This window comes from Dermacentor albipictus, chromosome 9 (genome assembly GCF_038994185.2).
Source record: "Dermacentor albipictus isolate Rhodes 1998 colony chromosome 9, USDA_Dalb.pri_finalv2, whole genome shotgun sequence".
NCBI lineage: Eukaryota > Metazoa > Arthropoda > Arachnida > Ixodida > Ixodidae > Dermacentor > Dermacentor albipictus.
Window position 1 is genome coordinate 62,713,500 of NC_091829.1, and position 19,186 is coordinate 62,732,685.

Genomic DNA, 19,186 nt, shown 5'->3' on the forward strand with positions numbered 1-19,186 from the left:
TTGACACGCGGCCCTTAAGGCAATCGCGTTAATATTTGAGACTGCATTGTAGCACTGCTGCAAAGTACTAGGTAAGGACAAGCGAAGTGCAGTTGAATTTATCATGTAGTTAAACACTTCAATCAAAAATAGGCAGCCCCCCAAAAAAAGAAACTTTGCTTCCAATGGTGAAGCCGTAGGAGCCTTGCGACTGCGTTTTTTAGCGACGTCAACACGATAGCAAACTGGGAATGGCTGCTACGCAGCTGTGACTAACACCCCTCGCATAACCGCAAGATGTCTCGAGGCGCTTGCTGCATTGTGCCTCTTTTTGCACCATCCTCTACCTGAGTGCATGTATCGGTTTCATACCCCTCCTAATTCTGCGTTAGGAATTGCTCACGGATAATCCGCCAACTGTGCTCAGCAGGAGTACAGGACCGTACGCGCGCTAGTAGCGTTATCGCCGCAGCGATTCACGCGTCAGATCATCTCAACCTTGAGCCTAAGTTCTTGAGACAGCAGTTACATTCATTGTATATGAAACTATGCAGAATGTAGAGCGCTGATTTACAGGTGCAGAACTGTGCACCCGTGATCTAGCGGCGATGCTCTACAAATGTATCGTATACGACTGCAGACGGTTTGCTGATTCACCTGCAAGGCGAGGCGTGGTATACCACCGGCGGAAAATCTTCCCACACTTACCGTAGTTGTGCCACTAGCCTGGTAGTACTGCGTATTCTGTGGCTAAACGCCGGTGGCGTCAGGAGTTCTAAATTACAAGAAGGATATGCACATGAACACTGCGACCTGCGGTGGTTGTAAAAGGTAACTGAAGCTTGCAGCTGAAGCCAACGTTTCGACAGGGAGACGGAACTCATGAGGACTTGTCCCCTTTCAAAGAGAGACGCTTGCTTGTAGAATCCTTCTGGAGCACAGACGTGTTGCTCGGAGCAGATCACGCATGCCCAGTATATGTATTCTTTGCTGCCTGCTGCTCTGTTGAGATACCTGCGCTAAGCAGTACGTGAACATAGATCGCTATTGTGTGGGTAATGTGTTACTTGTATACCTATATATATTGTTATTCACATTGCTAATGCAATATGATGACGCGGCTCAACTCATGTGGTTTACATTTTACGTCTTCTCCGATCATGGCAGCTTGGCCGGTGTCTGGACTGGATTATGTCATTAAGTTAGAACTTCATTGAAAATTTTGTAAAATATAAATAAAATGAAAAAATAAGTAATGAATTAAATGTTGGCAAAGTGAAGAACTGGCCACAACAGCCGCTGTAGTATTTGAAGAGAACCCCTCAAGGCGAAGGAACAAAGTTCTTCATTTTGATCCGTATGAATTTAGTAAATGAGAATTTTAGTTTTGGTTCTGCACATGACAATTCTGAAATCGCCAATCTTATATTAAACGGATAAAATAATTATCATTTATGGGAGGATTTCCAAAGTATCTACTCATAAAATAGTTTAATTTCAATTGCTCTGTAATACCTCAATTTTGCGCCCGTATTTTCGATGCCCGTTGCTTCCGTTAAGAATTTCGCAATGGTCTTGGCCAGATTACGTATCAGTCCGGCGTAAACCTGTTGCTTCAAAACTGCAGATGAGCGAAAACGCTTCTATCTGTGCCATCTGCGTGTGGACATGGCTGAATTAACAGTGGATTTCTGCCCTGAAGATCACGGTGTTCTCATTGAACTTCAGCCCGCTCCTTAAACATGACGCTCACGAATGCTTGTGGAAATGCCGTAATTGATGAAATGGTGTAAAAATGTAGGCTGCGAAACCGCAGCTTTTCACAGTTTAGGTTGTTAAACATAGCGGTTCTTGAGTGGGTTTCCCGCCAGGTTTTCAGACCTCCAAACAATGATATGCGAATGATCGGTGGCTTCATTGGTTTTTGCAGCGCACGTCGGTGCAGGTGACAAGGGCACTCGTTGGGGCAGTTGTCTGGTTCACAATATCTTCCTAATCTTCTGGGGCAGAGGTCCGTACTGGGGCAGTAGTCGTAGCCTGCGGCTAGATCGCTCGTCCATGATGACGTCAACGTTATGTTCATAACTGCTAGGGTTTATTCAGTTTCCACGAAGCACCTACACTCTTAGGCAAAGTTACACCCTTTGGATTGCCCCCTTCTCCAACACAACGATAATCGTCATCTTCCTTGATGCGTTTCCTTTCTTGAAAGCGCCGCGCCCACTAATTTTCTGTCGGCAATGCTATCATGCTGATAACGCTCGTGCCATTCGTTACTGGAAAGTACCGGGCTCGCAGCGTTAAAGACAGGAAACGCATCAATGCCGATGACGATTATTGTTGTGTGGCAGAAGGGGCACGCTAAAGGGTGTAAACTGTTCTTAGAGTGTATACGAGATCTCAAATTGTAGTGACAGCGAACAACACAGTTAGAAGAACCGTGATTCATGAAAGACTTTATTGGGTGAACCGGAACCAACAAAGGAGTTACATTCGGGCAGAAAGATAGTGCCGGGTACATGAGTCGATCGCTGAACAAATGATTTGCCATTAACGAGTATCGGCTTTTCTCACTTTTTTGTAGATGATTCCAGCGTTATAATTGCTGCTCGCGTGTCTTCCAGAACGCACAACTGTATTTGCATTGTGCGCAATTTGGTTACAAAAATCTCGACAATTGCAGAATGTCCTGATACATGCTGGTGCCTCATGCCCTGAGCTGTAACTTAACATTTGCTATTCGGCGAGATGCGTTCACTGGAAAAAGATATAGAAGTGCGCGGGTCAATAATATTAACTAAAACCTGTATCTCAATTGTCCTGTAGTTGCTCGCAGGGATACGTTTGTCAGATCAGGTTTAAAAATTCCACAGCTGTAACTAGAGTGGTGCGCAAGTCAAAAGACACGACTTACGAGGGAATAAGCAACTGTAACTTAAAATTGGCAGAGGTTCTAGCTATATATAAAAACATTTAAAATACTGGCAGTGGAAGAACATGTATATTTAGGCTCGAAACGGCTTGTGTCTAATACAGTCTCAGTGTGGTCATCAGCATGATTAGGAACTAAAATCTTCGGTATGAGTACAAGATCTATAGAGAGAACCAAAACATATCGTGTATTGAACAATATGTAAGGGAAATAAATTTTACCATACATGTGTCTATAATTGTAAACGTTGTGTCTGAAAGGCAGGAATGCCTGAGGACCTCATATATTAGCAGAGGTTAGATAATGATTAGTTGAAAAGAACACAGTGCCTCTTTTTTAAAGGGTTCCTCATGTGAGGACCCCCTTCTATTCGCACTGCAGAATCATTAAAAGCATTGTTAGCTAAAGCTTGTTTAAAAGTACACTGTCAAAGCGCTTGCACAAAACTAAACGAGGAGTCAAGGATCTTGTGCGAACATTGAGCCTTCTAGTTACACAAACACAAAGTTGCAGCCCATTAGGGTTTGTCTAAAAATGAGTTTGTGAAAGCTCCTTCGGCGAAACAACTTAGTTTTGAGAACAGTTACCTCTAGTCAGGGCTTGCAGTATACTTCGCCATCGCAACATCCCAAATTCTGTGGGAGACGACGTTTTTGTCCGGTAATTTCAAAAAAATCAAGCGCCATCTTTGAAGCCTTGCGTTTCACTCAGCAGTTTTAAACGTGAAAAGAAGCCCGTCTGTGGAAACGATGCGTTCGGATAGTTACTCGCCCCTGCGGGAGAATGTCAGCGTTATTTTGCTGCACGGCTTCATGGTCACGTTCCTATGCAAAACACGTGGGCGATTTACTTCACTTGCCCACTAGTCACACTGTTGCGACTGCACATCCATATGCGCATCGTGATGTGCAATCAGTTGAGCTGCGTCTCTAAACGAATGTACACACACTTGGCAGCTGATATTCTTACACAGATGTGCGTCTAGGCTTTCTTTCTTTGCGGACCGAAATCCACAGTGCTTGCACTCGTACGAGATTTTAGCCTTGTGAGCTCTTTTGCGGTGTCTTCGGAGATTTGTTTTCCACTCAAAGGGGCGGTTACATATGTCGCAAACGAAAGGTCTGTCGGAACTATGTGATTTGAGATGACTCTTAAGGTCCTCTTTGTTTCTGAATGGTATAGTACATATTTGACAGATATAGGGTTTCACTCCTTTGTGAACCTGTTGATGTTTATGGAAACTCGCCCTATGCGAGAATGATTTCTTGCATATTTCGCATTTGAAGGGTCTCTCGCCTGTATGCATGCGGTAATGTTCAGTTAGACTAAGAGCTCCGCTTAGCAATTTACCACATGTTTCGCATTTGTGGCTCGACTTCTTGACGGATGATTGATTTCGTGCTCGGAAAGTGGGGGCTGTATCACCCGTGTGGTTGTTGGTTTGCCCGGGTAAGGTGTCCCGTCTGCTGGAAACCTTTCTACTGGCAACGCAGGACGCTTGCTGTTCCCTTTCTCCGGTTCCAGTAGCATTCCTGCACGGACACGGGCAAGTTAGCTCAAAATGGTCGACCCTTTCTATGGGACGACAAAAACACGTTTTGACCAATTGAGAGTTTGACAAACTAAACCGCCCGGTAATGGTAAGGCGACTCGTTTAATTTTAGCGCTAAGTTGCTGCACTGGTATTTTTAGCGCTCGATGCGGGCTCTAGATTGTCAGAAATTGAACAGTGGTGGTTTCGGTGGCCAGTGATGCTAAACTGCAAATTAAGAACTTTCCTTTCGAGATGCAAGCATAACAGAAGCCTTGCATTATCTAATACATCATGTGTATCCTACATGGAACCGATGCAGGAGAGTAGGAATATCTGTCAGTGATAGTAAATTAAAAAACTCGTATTAAAAGTATTAAAAACACAACTCCGTCTTCAACACGCTCACAAGGAGTATTCAGGCAAAAGTCCAGAAACGTATCCTCGGAAGTGAGACAGTTGGCATTGAAAAAGACTATTTTGCGTCGGCTAAAATACGTCTCCGTTTTATGGCGCAGCTCTTAATTATCCGCTCCAGCGCCGAGCGTCGGCGGCGTAACCGAGCGAACGAGCGGAACAGAGAAAGATGAAAGAGCGAACGCAGAGCGGCAGGAAACGCGAGCATTGAATGGTCGAGAGGCGGAGCCCAATGATAGCTGCCCCTTCAGTGACATGAGCACGGGAAAGTGGTTTTATCCTGACCCGCACTACCACACCTTTCGTGCTAGCATCTGGTCTCAGCCAGAGCGTTCATTTCGTACTATTGTCAGTTCGCGTCGGCTCTCGCTCCGGCCTAATTTGTTTTCTTTGTTCGGTTGTCTTGATTTGCAATCGTTTTGCGATCGGGTTGTATACGCGACGTGAAATGCGTAGTATTTTATGTAAGCCTAGCAGCACCAGCGAATACACTGGATCCTTAGATCAGTCATTTACAAAAACCGTCGCGCGTGACCTCTGCTTTGTGACCTTATCGAAATATTTGCCTCCGCATATCGCGAAATGAAAGCACGTACGTAGCTGCTCTCAAATTTCGCATTATGGGCTATCCTAATGATCGGTGAATCTTTTAGGGCGCGTTCTACGCTACGAAGACTAAAAAAGTTCGGCACCATGTTACACTCTTCTAATACCTGAAAACGAAAGCCTGTTGCACCTGTGCTAATGCATAACGTTATACGATCATACGGGCCAATCCCAACGAGCTGCAGTATGAAGTGAGCGTATGGCACTGTAGGTAAGCTACATCAACGTCACATGCGACAACGTAATGTAATACCTAAAGGTCATTTCGTTCTTCCTTTTATTCCGTTCTTCCTTGTATTTATTATTGTTACTGTTGTTCACATCATGCATGCACTGTTATGGTTTGGTTTAACCTGTGTGGTGTTACATTGCACGTCTTTTTTAATCAAGCCAGCTTAGCCGGCATCGAGATCCGATTATTTATTAAAAAAAGATAACTATCAATGTAATTTTGTTTAAGTGAAACAGTTAAATTCCGGCAAATGTATCCATCATAATTTCAATTTGGGTTTGCAAGCGGGAAAAATTATGAAATCACTAACTAAATAAAACATTAAAAGCATAGAACTTGTAATGTTACCCACACGAAAAGATATATCACAGTTATATTCGCTGCATCTCTTTGACGATCCCAGGTGCACAAGTCTGTTTCTATCAATTTGCAGTTTGCTGAAATCAATACATTGTGTTCCAGGACTGGCATGCATGGTATGCATGACCCATGCATACCCATAGCATAGAAAATTTCACAGCGCTGTGTAATACATGAATTTTGTGTAATTTACTGGTGTTATTTGGTGAAGTTGACTGAATTAATTTTATTGCTGAGTTATAAAATTGTAATCTTGTTACTCGAGTTTCTCCATGCTTTCTTAAGTATATGAAAACACTAAAATGCAATTCCATCAGTTATGTCCGTCTATAGTTATGGAATGTTTGAGCACTGGTGAAATCGAGAAACGCACGTTGACTTCAGGTTTACTATATATATATCTTGTTTTCTCACAGGACACAAAGAGGCAGGACTAATTGGAATCAGAGTGGGTCGTATGGACTGCTCAGCCTGCTGCCACTTGGTTACTGAAGCACTGCAACTTGGTGTCTTATTGGTATGAGACGCGCATGCGCACTCTGACTAACGTATCACGTGGCAGAGTTACGTATCGTGCAAAGTGCGAACTCCCTCTCAACGACATGCTCAAGCTGCTTAACGTAGTGCTATGTAATACTTTTGAACCTGAGCCATTTGGAACGTTATGATGGAGATAAAAATATATCAAATATAAAAGTAAATGTAGGTTTTACGCACCGAAACCATGATCTTATTGTAAGGCATGTCAGAGTGGTCGACTGCAGAATAACTTTGACCACTCTTCTTACTGCCGGCATTCCCATGCTGCATTGACTTGGTAAACTTGGCCATAACCCGGTTTCATTTTATGAGCCTTGACTCCGATGAGCGTCTTTCCTTCGCAATCTTTATATATTCCATAATGGGGAGTGAGTAAGCAGGTTACAAACTTGCAAGTGTGCTGTACATTGCAGCATGGCTGTGGTGTTGCTCCTTCTTACATCGTCCATGTGTTGTCGCGCTGCTGCAACCGTGTAGTATGTCAAAGCAGGCTGCGCCAGCCGAACACTCAAAACTGCTGATGCAGGGCCTATTTCAGCCATCACAGCTAGCCCTCCCAAGGAGAAATTACCGAGTGGAGGTACGATTGTTCCCCAGGTAGCCGCGCCTGGCTTCACCGAGTTGCTTTGCAGTGAAACTTATGTAAATGTGAACTCACGTGGCACCGTCTTCAAAACTGGCTGATTCATCCTCCATGCCAGCACGCCTTGTGCTGGGCCTTGGGTTATCGATGCTGCTGATGGCCTCCAGGTGCAGGTAACTAGTGCTGCCATTGTCAGCGACACCTGCATGGAATTACAGTATAGTAAAGGATTGACGTAATAGTTCTGCGGAATCCCGCTAGGTGGAGAGAAGTAATTAAAAAAGGGATAACGAGACTTGCACCCAAACGTAACTAAGTGCTGCAAAGGAAACCCATAAGTGTTCCTCAGAAGAAAAGCTTCGAACTGGAAGAAAAATTGATCCTGGTCCGGGACTCGAATCCGGGACTACCGCTTTTCCGGGGCGGCCACTGTACTATCTGAGCTAACCAGGTGGCTAGCAGATGGCAGGCGAAGTCGAATGTATTAACTCAGAAGCATAGCAAGATTTTGACATAAGAGTTCTGTGGAATCCCGCAAGGTAGAGATGTAATATTTTTTCAAAATTATTTACAATTTAGAATTTATAATTAAATATTTTTCTTAAAGTGCGAATCACTTAATTACGTTTGGGTGGATGTCTCATTATCCTTTCCTATAGTAAATAGGTAATTAATATAGCACTTATATTTATTGATTAGATATACTTGTTATAGTATTGAAGGTGTTCATTCGCCACAGTGCAGCAGCAATTCTTAGCAAATGAAGATTTAGTTCTGATATATGGAGCAAGGCAAGAAGCTTTTTTATTGGGGGGTGGCTGGACCTTACTGCAGCGCTTCCGTTCGGGGTACTTTTCTTTCTGCAACTATGTCTTGAATGCATGCAAGAACTTTGTGGCCTTGGGCAAATTGAGCACGATAATGATTGTGCGCTCTTGTTGGATTCTGCTGAAGACTCTTATGTTTTATCTCATACCGCGGGCCAAACACCACACTAGTCAAACTTAAAAACGACATATGGGGTATTGTCTGTCGAAGCCTTCGCGCAATGTATTCCTTAATAATATATATATATATATATATATCCTGATTGTTCATCTATTACGAGCAATAGATATAGCCCCATGCAGATGAGGATAAAGAAGAAAGTGTGAGGATGCATTTCTACCGAGGGAATTTAAATTCTTGGTTCATGCATGCCCTTAAGTTATTGACCTATGAGAGATACATGCGCAAGACGAGGACGTATTCTCATTTGAGAAACTGATAATCCGACGCCCATTTGCGAATTACGCATACGTAAGAGTCCTGTTGCAGACAGCACATCAGCTTTGAAGGCAATGCAGAAAATCTGCTCCATGAGGAAAGCTACATAACTATGCAGCGGAACGGCTCAATGCGCGTTAAAAGCGTGGACTGTATGGACAGCGCTGCAAGGATTGTAGCTGGGTGCGCATCTTCCCTATAACTGCGCTGACATTGCGTGACATTGAAAAAAAAAGATAAATGCGAGAGACTTCAAATGGCGGAAACTACGGCAAAACCCTCGTCGAGATGACAATTGATGCTACTGAATTTAGCATTAAAACTGCCGGGACACGCCGTATTGTTGAATACACCTTTCTTTAGAATATGAAAGCGGGGGGGAGCGAGTTGTCTAAGAATGTTTATGGCATTGTTGCAGCCACATGCCTGAGTCTCTGCGCCTTCGTACGTCACATAAAACATTAAACGCGGATTTCAAACCACCAGAACTAAAGATTTGACTTTCGTCATCTTTGAGTTCGAATGAACTACACTCTGATAGCACAGGTGTAACTTAAGCAACTCATTTTTAGTGTCGGACATTCTCAATTTTATAACCCGTCCCGTTAAAGTTACAACGTTCGTCAGTCAGGCCGGCGAAATAGATTGCACAGATACTGGCAGAACGAATAATGCTTGATGTATACAAAGAACGCTAATCACCTTACAAAAAAGAACATACAGTTTGGAAGGCCGCTGTTGTAGTAAGGCGTAGATTTTTTTTAACAAAGCGTTGCAACCTTGAAGTAGTGGCACACTCATTGTGAATCGTTGCCTACTCTGGCTGTTACTCTGTCGGTACGTGTAATCTTAATGTTTCCGAAGCGTATATTTGGGTAGTATGTAAATATTTGCGGCGACAGAGCGCAAAACACTACCCAACAATTTGGTGTCTTCTTGCGTTACATTTTCATTATTCTTTTTAACGTCTTTTATGCTGCGTCTTTGGCTTGGCTTACTTGGTATAAAAGAACCAAGAGCTTCATTATAAACGGTTTTAGGTTGCCCCGAGTTGCCTATTCTTTTTACTGCAGTCGGCCGCAACAGGATACGTCGACTGCTCGTAACCTGTTTACTTGAACAATTATCGCACTGTGCCGAAAACGTGACAGCACCATTACGACCCTCCAGTATAAGGACCTGAAGCGCCGCCATACTTGAACCTGAGACTGAAATTCGCATGAAAACAATTTTTTGTCTAAGTTTGATCGGTTCAAGAGAAAAATTGTTATGATGGTAGTACGACAAAACCACCGAGATTCTGGCTTGGAAAATAAAATGGTAGAGCAATCGTCATGCGCCGATTCCAATAACGAGTGAATTGATCACGCCATCCAATGCAGTATGGTTTCGGCTTCTGACACGACCATCAAGGAGCGGGCCTTTGCAGTCAACCGATATGATAATTCGTTCGAAAAATTGAACTGCACACCTTCTGTATGAATTTGTATATATTCAGTTACGCACATATATTTTAGCAAGGACAGTTATAAGCCCTCCCATGCGGAAACCGTCTTGACGGTGCTGCTAAAGTTCATCCTTGTACGCAATAAATGCACCGCTGCCATGGTAACCGTAGAGGCTATCTCCTATGTTCGTTGTGAAGTATCTTCGCAAGTTGCACCAGTAGCGAATGGCCATCTTCTACGTACCGTCGACGTTGTAAGTATCGTCGGTAATCGCCGTGGTTTGCGTGTTCCCCTGGTAACACCAGGCGTCCTCACAAAGCCTGCAATTATGGTCACATAGTTACCACTGTCACCGAAAAGGTTGACAATGTTTTAATAAAGGAAAGTTGGGAAAGAACAAAGTACTGTTTTGTAAATGCGCTACTTGCAATGTTTCTTTCTCCCTAAAGGCAGGCTATGCTGGCTGGCATAGAACGAATGGCACACTCGGGGCAACGTGTTGTGCAGCGCACTGATCCACCATAGTCGAAACGACACCTTCCTTGCCATGAACACTGTCAGCTGAAGTGTTAAAGTGCATACAACGGGTAGGATGTATACGCACATTGTTTGCTATAAGATGCGTGCTCCCCTTGCCGTAGTAACATAATATTAAAGATAATTTCGTAATGAAACCGTTGCTGTATGTGAGTGAGTGAGTGAGTGAGTGACGAAACTTTGTTCAGAACGCCTGCAGAACGGTTAGCCTTCCCCTGTTAGGGAGGCGTTACCGTGACGCGGCCATGACGTCTTCGCGGCGTGTGGCGCCTCTACTTCGGCGGCGGCCTCACTATTACCTTTGGTCGACCGCGCCTGCCCCTCCTTTGGGGTGGCAGCCTCCCTCCGGTTTCGCTCGGTCGTTGCCTTTCGAGGGCCGCCGAGATCTGCTGGACGGCCTGGGTTTGGACATCTTGGTCATAGCATCTCGTTGCGGCCTCGAGCCGCGGCGGAATCGTTGCTATTGTTGCAGCTTCATGCGGATTCTTAGCACAGTTCCAAAGGATGTGAGCTGCAGTGGCTCTTTCCTTTCGGCACACACAACACAGATCACTTTCATAAACACTTGGACACACGTGCCTCATCAGCACCGGGGTGAATAACGACCCCGTTTGAAGTTGTCGGTATCGGTATAAAACCGCCTCCTTACGGGTCAAGCCCGGATGAGGTGGCGGCATAGTCCTTCGCTCTAGTCGGTACCATTTACAATTTCATTGTAGGAAGTCATTTTGTCCTTGGTTTCCCACCACCACGACGGGTCGACTGTAGTAGCAGCGGCACGGTTGGTTAGTCCTCGCGCCGCCGCGTTCGCCGTCTCGTTGTGGTTAGCGTTGCCGCTATCCGACACATCACTGCCCATGTGGGCCGGAAACCACTTTATCACCACACACCGACTTTTCAGATGCTGTATGTAAAACTTTTTTTCCAATAATGAGGCGCGTTGAAACAAAAATGAGACTATGCGGATGGTTTCTACGCTTAGGATGCCAAGCAGCGCTTATTTAGATAACAGGGAGAGAGGGCAGGGAAGGAAATTGCAATGAGTTCGATGACGTGTGTGGCTTTACAGAAATGGCATTAATAGTCACAAATGATCGCACAAGCCCGTCGTCCTTAAGAAGCACAAAAGTGCCTTCACTGCTTTGTGGGCCGACGGGCGATGGGGGCGGTGTTCCAGCAGCACCTGCACAGAGAGCGGCCGATTCTCCAGTTTTTGAAAAGCTTTGGCAAGTTCTTGTCTCTCAGAGGTGTATCGTGGACAGTGGCACAGCAGGTGGTCGATGTTTTTTCCGTGCCACAGACCTGTCATGCTCCACTGTCAGTCACTCCAATTAATGTAGAGTATGCCTTTGTGAAGGCAACTCCTAACCAAGGGCGACAGACAAGCGTAGCTTCACGTCGCTGAACTCCGAGTGGAGGCCGGAGTTGCAGGGAGGGGTTTAGTCAATGCAGTCGTGTAAGTCGTAAGTTTGGCGAGTTCCACTCGGTCACTGCGAGACTGCGTGCGAGGTGTGGAAGCTGCCTAGCGGCGTCTGTCCTCGAAAGCGGAATAGGAACGCTCTGCTCTTCATGATGTGCTGTACGAGCAGCGTTATCGGCGGAATCATTGCCACTGATTCCACAATGGCCAGGTACTCATTGAAAAACGACCTCGTGACCTTTTTGTTGGACATGATGGTAAAGTTTCGCGATTTCGTATGTCAGTTGGTCATGGCATCCGTGTCGGAGAACTGACTGCGTGCACTGTAATGCCAGTTTTGAATCACAGAACACGGCCCATATTCTAGCTCTTTCAGATCCGTGTAGGCCTTGTGTACGCTGTGTAGGCACCCAAAGTAGATTAAGCGTATTGGGTACCGTCACGGCTTGTACGTGGGTTGCTTGGTCCGTCATACTAAAGACAGGAGGTATTCATAGCTGCTTTCTTGAGCCATGCCTGATGTCTCGATGTCCCATAATTGGCGTGTATTGTCGACTGCGCGTTGTTTGATCACCGTGCATGCGCTTCTCAACGCCTAGAAAGAACAAATAAAAACTAATAAAACTTTTGTCAATTCGGAGTTTCAATTAAAATGATACTGCATATCTGGAAAAAATGAGACGTTTGAGTCCGCCACTAGCTTGACGCTAATGTGGAAATTTTTCAACGCCAGCAAAGGCGCCCCGATTGCCCGTGCTATCTATCCTCTAAATCATCTAACCAAACTAAATCTCACTTACTATGAAAAAAGTAAAATTATCGGATGATATCGCTACTTTTCTTTTATGTTCCTCTCAAAGTGAAGTGCACATCCGTTTGGGAAAAAATTGTGGCTCGCCTAAGAACTCGTGGAAGCGCAGGAGGTATACAAACTAAGTTAGCCCTAACTAGCGTATGATTTCCAGATCTATGGTGTTGGTCTACTGAGGACGAGGTTGCGCAATAGAATCCCGCCCAAGGCGGCTGCGGTTCGATGGGTTCGAAATGCGCTAAACCCGTGTACTTAGATTTTGGTGCACGTTAAAGAACCCCAGTTGGTCTAAATTTCCGGAATCCTCCACTACAGCGTGCCTCATAATCAGAAAGTGGTCCTGGTGCCTAAAAGCCCATAATTTTTTTTTCTTGATTACCAGGTGCTACAATTCTGCTGACTGCTGTGGCACTCTCTGGCTCAGTTGAAACGAAGCATGCAGTTGTTGCCGCCCGACTAGAGGCGCTCGCTTTTTCTGATGTCCACAAATTCCAGTACAGTCTTCGCTAATACCTTGCAATAAAGAACTGCAACTGCTTCGCGCTTGCCGCTGTTATTTGGATGCGAACGCTCATGCGCCGTGAATAGACGTAGCTCAGTCATACACAGCACACCGGGGAACAGTTTTGTGTGATTGCTCGAAAGCCGTCAATTGTGTTTCACGCCCAGCACGACGAGTGCTGCTGTCGTTAAACACAATACGCTGCTGCCCACGCCGCAGCTCATAGATTCGTGTTTTACAAGCTTTAATCAAGTATGGATGACAAAGAACCAAGTTCGAAGCCATTATAGCATTTGCAAGTATGGAGCCACAACAAATAAGGGGCCGCTTGCAGAAACAAGCAGAGTCAGCAGTCGGGTTAGTTTTTCGCGTGGTTGCGCGGTGAGTGGATTCACGCCCATGTTTTCGCCGCCGTTTAAATTACGAGGGGGACAGTTGCCCTTTACTCGTGCTTCATGAAAATTTTTGTGATACAAAGGCTTCCGCCACTGCAAACAAGAATGAATGTTGAGAACGAACAGTGGGAAGTTGGAAGTTATGACGTCGATGGTTTTTGAGCTTGTTATACATCGTGCAGGCTTTTGTGTGTTATCCGTATTTGCTGTTGAACATACACTTGAACATACACTATACTGAGCATCACCAGGCGATTTTAAGACGCTGGCGGCCCAGGCAACGTTATTTAATGACATGAGTAATGTCTGTTTTTATTGCGTAAGCAAGAGTGAATAGTCTCGCCAACAGCGTGATTGCAGTGCAAGAGCAAAAGCAGCCTCTCAGAAGGGTAGCAGTCTGCCTGCGCAATGCACTGACATCACATGGAAAGCCCACAGATGCTCATTAGGTGATAAATACGCAGTGTAGTGATTGATTTCTTCTGGAAAACAGACAGGTGGGCTAGTTGGTACTGCTTAACTTCAGGCTAAGGGCAGAAAGCCATGTAGTACAATAGAAATGAATTATTGTGTCTTTGTTCACTTCTATTGTCCTACGTGCCTTCTTGCACTTTGCCTCAAGTAACTTATTTCTTGCTACTACAAGAAAGCGGTTATTTTTTTGTTTTCAATACCCTTCGGGAACGATATACATGACAGTGTGGCCTTCGTAGATTAATATGGGCTCCAAATGGAAAACGGAACGGCAGCCAATTTCGTGCTTAGTGTATTCGATGCTTGCTAAGTAACTCTGTCAGTAAACATTTATATTAAGTGCTAACATGGCTGGACATTGTTCACGTAATTACATAAACCTCGTTAGTAAATTCTTAACTCAACTTACGCAGCACTTTGCCGCTACGTGACACTGTGTAGCAAACACCTTGATTTGTGTAATATACCTGAAAAATGAAGCATAACAGTGATTCTACTTGTTTGCCAAAGCGATGATGCTTGCTAAGCGGGTTAAACAGAATTTATACAAACCTTGGCGAAACAATTATTCGTTTTTAAGGAAAAGCGCACCGCACCCAAAGTTGCCATTACGATGACCTGCCCTCAAATCAACAAAAATATGTTTTGTGATAAACCTTGGCTTTCGAAACTTTCTCCAGCTTGCTCTATAGCCTGCCACTGTGTCGCCTGCTCTAACTTACCTTTCTGATTTGATATTTTCCGTGCTTGGGTATCGACGAAGTATGCGCCGGGCTTCGTTTTGTTTCTTTCGCGTCTTGATACAATCCTCATTCCAGCAGGTTACCTGTATTTTGCGTGTACAGTATTTTGTTTATGGAATAAATTTTAACACGAAAGCCTTAACGGCGCCGTACGTATGACAGAACATCGGATGTCGGCGACGGCGTCCCTCACCGGTGTCCCCGTGAACGAATATTCTCGTATGTTATAGAGCATCACACGCGCATTTCGAAGACGTGGGATGGTTCCCAACCTTCGGCAAGTTGTTTATTCATCCAGTTTCAATTCCACTAATTTAGCATTTCTTCAATTCTTTTAGTGAGGAAAAGTTTCTGGCAAAGATTCTGGGCGGGTACGTATGTTTGCTAGCAAAAGTAGCGCTTCAAATGCTGCAACAGTATGCTGAAATATTCTGCTATAGGCAACGAATGACGCGCCAATGGCGGAGTTTGTTTCCGAATCTGAGCACAAAAATTTACTCTGCACCGTCTGCCAGTCATCAGCATTGAGAGGCGGACACGTCTGGTTTGCCCTCCTGGGTTGGTGATGCTGGGCCTTCACTGCGACAGTTTTTTCTTTATTTCGTTTCTCTTTAATTTCAAGGCTAGAAAAAAAATTAAAGAATGCAGATGCGAAAACATCGCAGTGTAGGACGAGCACAATAGCCCAGTGAAGTAAGACTAGAGGCCGGTGCCGACATTTCATTCCGTCATGATTCGGACACGGGCTCCGCTGTTCGCCTTTCTTTTGGCACAGATAGTACCGTATTTACTCGATTCTAAGCACCTCCTTTTTTCTTGATCGCGATGCCCAAAGAGAGGCGGGGTGCTTAGATTCGAAAAATCTGGAATGACCCCCCCCCTCTCCCTTTCCGCTGCGACATCACGACGAGATGGGTGCGAGAAATAACATTTTATTTTTCAAACATCCAAAAGAAAAATCGGTACAGACAGCGAGCCCACCGCTTGTGTCGGATGCTTAGTCACTATCGCTGCCACTCACGAGTCCGCGCGGCTCTGCAGTACGGCTGTGCGGCAAGATCGTGCCGCGGACGTCGTTCCACCTGGGTACTCCTACGGCTACACTCTTAAATCTGTTGCACCCTTAGGGGTGTAAATTTGTCCCACAACAATAATCGTCATCTGTCTTGCTTGCGTTTCCTTTCCTGAAAACTCGGCGCTCGCTACTTTCCTGTCGAGAATGCTGCGTCACACTGATAACGCGCATGCTGTTCGTGACTGGGAAGTACCAGGCACGCTGCGTTAGAGAAAGGAAACGTGGGCAAGACGGATGACGATTATTGTTGTGGGACAAGATAAGCCCCAGAGGGTGTAAATTTTTCTAAGAGTGTACGGCTCGATGACAGAGCGATCAAGCGCGCTTGGCGGTCTTGGCTACGCACTCTTCCTAACAAATAGGGGGGTTCTTAGATTCACATGCAAACGTGTTTTCTAAATTTTTTCGCGAATGTAGAGGGGGGGGGGTGCTTAGAATCGGGGGGCGCTTAGAATCGCGAAAATACCGTACATGTGCAGCAAAATAAATGCGAGACAACGCAGACACCTTCTCCCTAGATGAGAGGTTTCTCTTTCACTACTGACTAAGGTTCCGGTAAGATGCGAGTTAATCGTCGGTATTTTCACCTTGCAGTGACGTGCGGAACAGTGTAGAAAGAACCGGGGGTCACGAAACCAACTCTTTATTTAACGAAACTGTGTCCACAAAACAAGGTTCGCGCGGGCTGAATGATAACAGTTAGTACATTCCTCAACCGTCGGGAAACTCATCTGCGGCTCAAGCGACTCCGGTATTTATAATTGTTTAGTCGACGATTCCAGACTAATTCCGTGGGCTCAAGCGCATTACAGAATGTTGAACACCATTCTCGTCATGCATGCAATCTGAATACACGAGGTTGCACCACAACATAGACAGCAGACAAAATCAGGGAAAATGACCCAGCAGGTTCCGATACGTCATGCGGGGAGCGATAACTTAATGGCTAAACCCCATGAGCGCAATTTTGTGCGCGACAGCGACGACTTCGAGCGACGGATCGGCACACGTGTCAATACGCCTACCTTAAATACGTCGTACCAGGGCTACGAGCACCAAACAAGAGCGAAGACCAAAAGAACACGTAGTAAAGAAAATTAAAGCATCGAAATCATAGTTGGTTAGCAAAGGTGAAACCGCTTACTGGCACAGAAGTTGGACTGCTTACAGGCATGTTACGGGCTTACAGGCCGTGCTCACATTCGCTGAATTTTCGTGTAGAGTCCAAAATGAAGTAGCTTTTCACTCAGTCCACGTTGGTTTATAGGGTTGCAAACCTAATCATAGTTGCCGGCCTGGTGTTCTACTAAGCGCCGTCGAAGATTGTAGCGTTGTCTGACCGTCCTTGGCAGGTGCTTGATGGGTAGGTAGGCGAATTGTCGTGATACTGCGACACAAGGGTGATTCGGCGGCGCAAGCGTGGCGAGCACCTCTTCTGTTCGACGTATGTGCTCACAACAGTCGTCCTTGTCAGGTGACCTCCAGCAGCTCGGATTTTGGGCCCTTGCCATGTAGTCATAGCTGTCATCGACTGCGCGCTTAAGGATTCATTCCTGATGGAGTTGTCCGGTCCTCTGTCCACTAAAGTGGCCTCTGCGCGGCGACAGCAACGATGTTGATGGTTCATAGTCTTAGTTATTTCGAGGTGTCTGACTGTGGCTCCATGACACTGTCCCACTGTTTCGTGGCGTTGTCAAGTATCCTTTAGGCAGCGTGGTTTTGTTCTTCGGAGCTTCGTCGAAATTGCAGCGCGTCGTTTTTTCGTCGTAGAGACCGATTGTGCGTTGGCGGCGGGGGACCTCCGGCACTTCAATGAACAGAAACCGCACCGCCGTAGTTTGCTGCGTTTTGTTTACCGGATACGGATGGACCCACATATCGGCGACGTATTTCCCCAGTGTACACTGGGCGCTGCAGTGAGAGGCAGTGCCTTAGCAACGGCGACGAGAAAGTCGTCGGTGTCTCCATTCAGTTGCAGCCAAACAGTCGGGAATTTCACGCGGCCTTTCGTCTTGCCGTGTACTCAAAGAGTTGAATGTACAACGTTTTCGTCGCATCTCATGATATGGGTATATAAGCAATTGACGTGTCTGGCTTCTCCGCGATTTCAGCAGAGCGAGCAGTCGTAAGGTGCGGGCATGAAGGCGGACGCATGCCATCACTCCATGCTTCAGCTGCGCCAATTCAGTAACGACAAATGGCTGCTGGATCTCCTCTCAGTCGACGCGAACAATTTAGGCGAATGGAGGCTGCGTCGAAGAGAACATCTTAAGTTGTCCTTCGGGCGCAAATGTTCTGGTGGTCTTTCGGAGTTCGTCGGAGCCTAGTGCTTGAATTTTTCACCACGGCGAGAACACCAGGCGACAATATTGCGAGTGCGCTTTGCCAACGTCTTTTTGATACCAGTTGCTTCCGTTAGGAATTTCGTAATGGTATTGGCCGTTTTACATATCAATTCGGCGTAAACTACTTGCCTAAAAACCGCAGATTAGTAAAAACGCTTTCATCGGTGCCGTGTGCGGGTCGACGTGGCTGAATTAACAGTAGATTTCTGCCCTGAACATCCCGGTGTTCTCATTGAACTTCAGCTTGCTCCTTAAGCATGACGCTCGCGAGTGTTTGTGGAAGTGCTGTAATGATGTAAAAAATTTAAGCTGCCAAACTGCAGCCTTTCGCAGTTTCAATTGTTAAACATAGTGGTTCGTGAGTAGGCTTCCGGTCAGCTTTTCAGATCTCTAAACAGTGATGCGCGAATAATCGGTGGCTTCCTTAGTTTTTGCAGCACACGTCGGCGCAGGTGACAAGGGCACTCATTGGCAGTTGTCTGGGCCACGATCTTCCTAGTCTTCTAGGGCAGAGGTTCATACTGGGGTGGTAGTCGTAGCTTGCTGCTAGCTCCCGCGTCCATAATGACGTTCACGCTATTTTCATGGCTTATAGGGTTTATTCGGTTTCCACGAAGCACCTATACGAGTTATCACGTTGTAGTGACGGTGAACAACACAGTTAGAAGAACCGCGATTCATGAAAGACTCTGTTGGGTGAACCGGAACCAACAAAATAAGTTACATTTCGGCAGAAAGATAATGCCGGTTACAAAGATTTGCCATACCATACCATGAGTCGATCGTCGAAGAAATGATTTGCGATTAACGAGTAGCGGCTATTATCACCTTTTTCGTAGAAGGTGCCAGCGTTACAATCGGTGCTCGCGTGTCTTCCAGAATGCACAACTGTATTCGCATTGCGCGCAATATGATTACACAAGGCTCGACAATTGGAGAATTTCCTGATACATGCTGGTGCCTGCAACATGCATCATGCATGCATCAAGC

At 45.6% G+C, this 19,186-nt stretch overlaps 1 protein-coding gene across 2 annotated transcripts in view; it reads right to left on the reverse strand.

Moving 5' to 3' along the window:
- Positions 1 to 2,415: 2,415 nt before the first annotated feature.
- The window catches only part of LOC139050028 (zinc finger protein 235-like), a 40,167-nt gene continuing 23,396 nt past the window's right edge, over positions 2,416 to 19,186 (reverse strand). For both annotated transcript variants that reach the window (XM_070526157.1, XM_070526158.1), the window contains 2 exons: positions 7,256 to 7,382; positions 2,416 to 4,443 (listed from right to left, as the gene is read on the reverse strand). In XM_070526157.1, the coding sequence (XP_070382258.1) occupies positions 3,774 to 4,443; positions 7,256 to 7,382 (797 nt within the window). In that variant the 3' untranslated portion in view covers positions 2,416 to 3,773. The remainder of the gene's footprint in view (positions 4,444 to 7,255; positions 7,383 to 19,186) is intronic.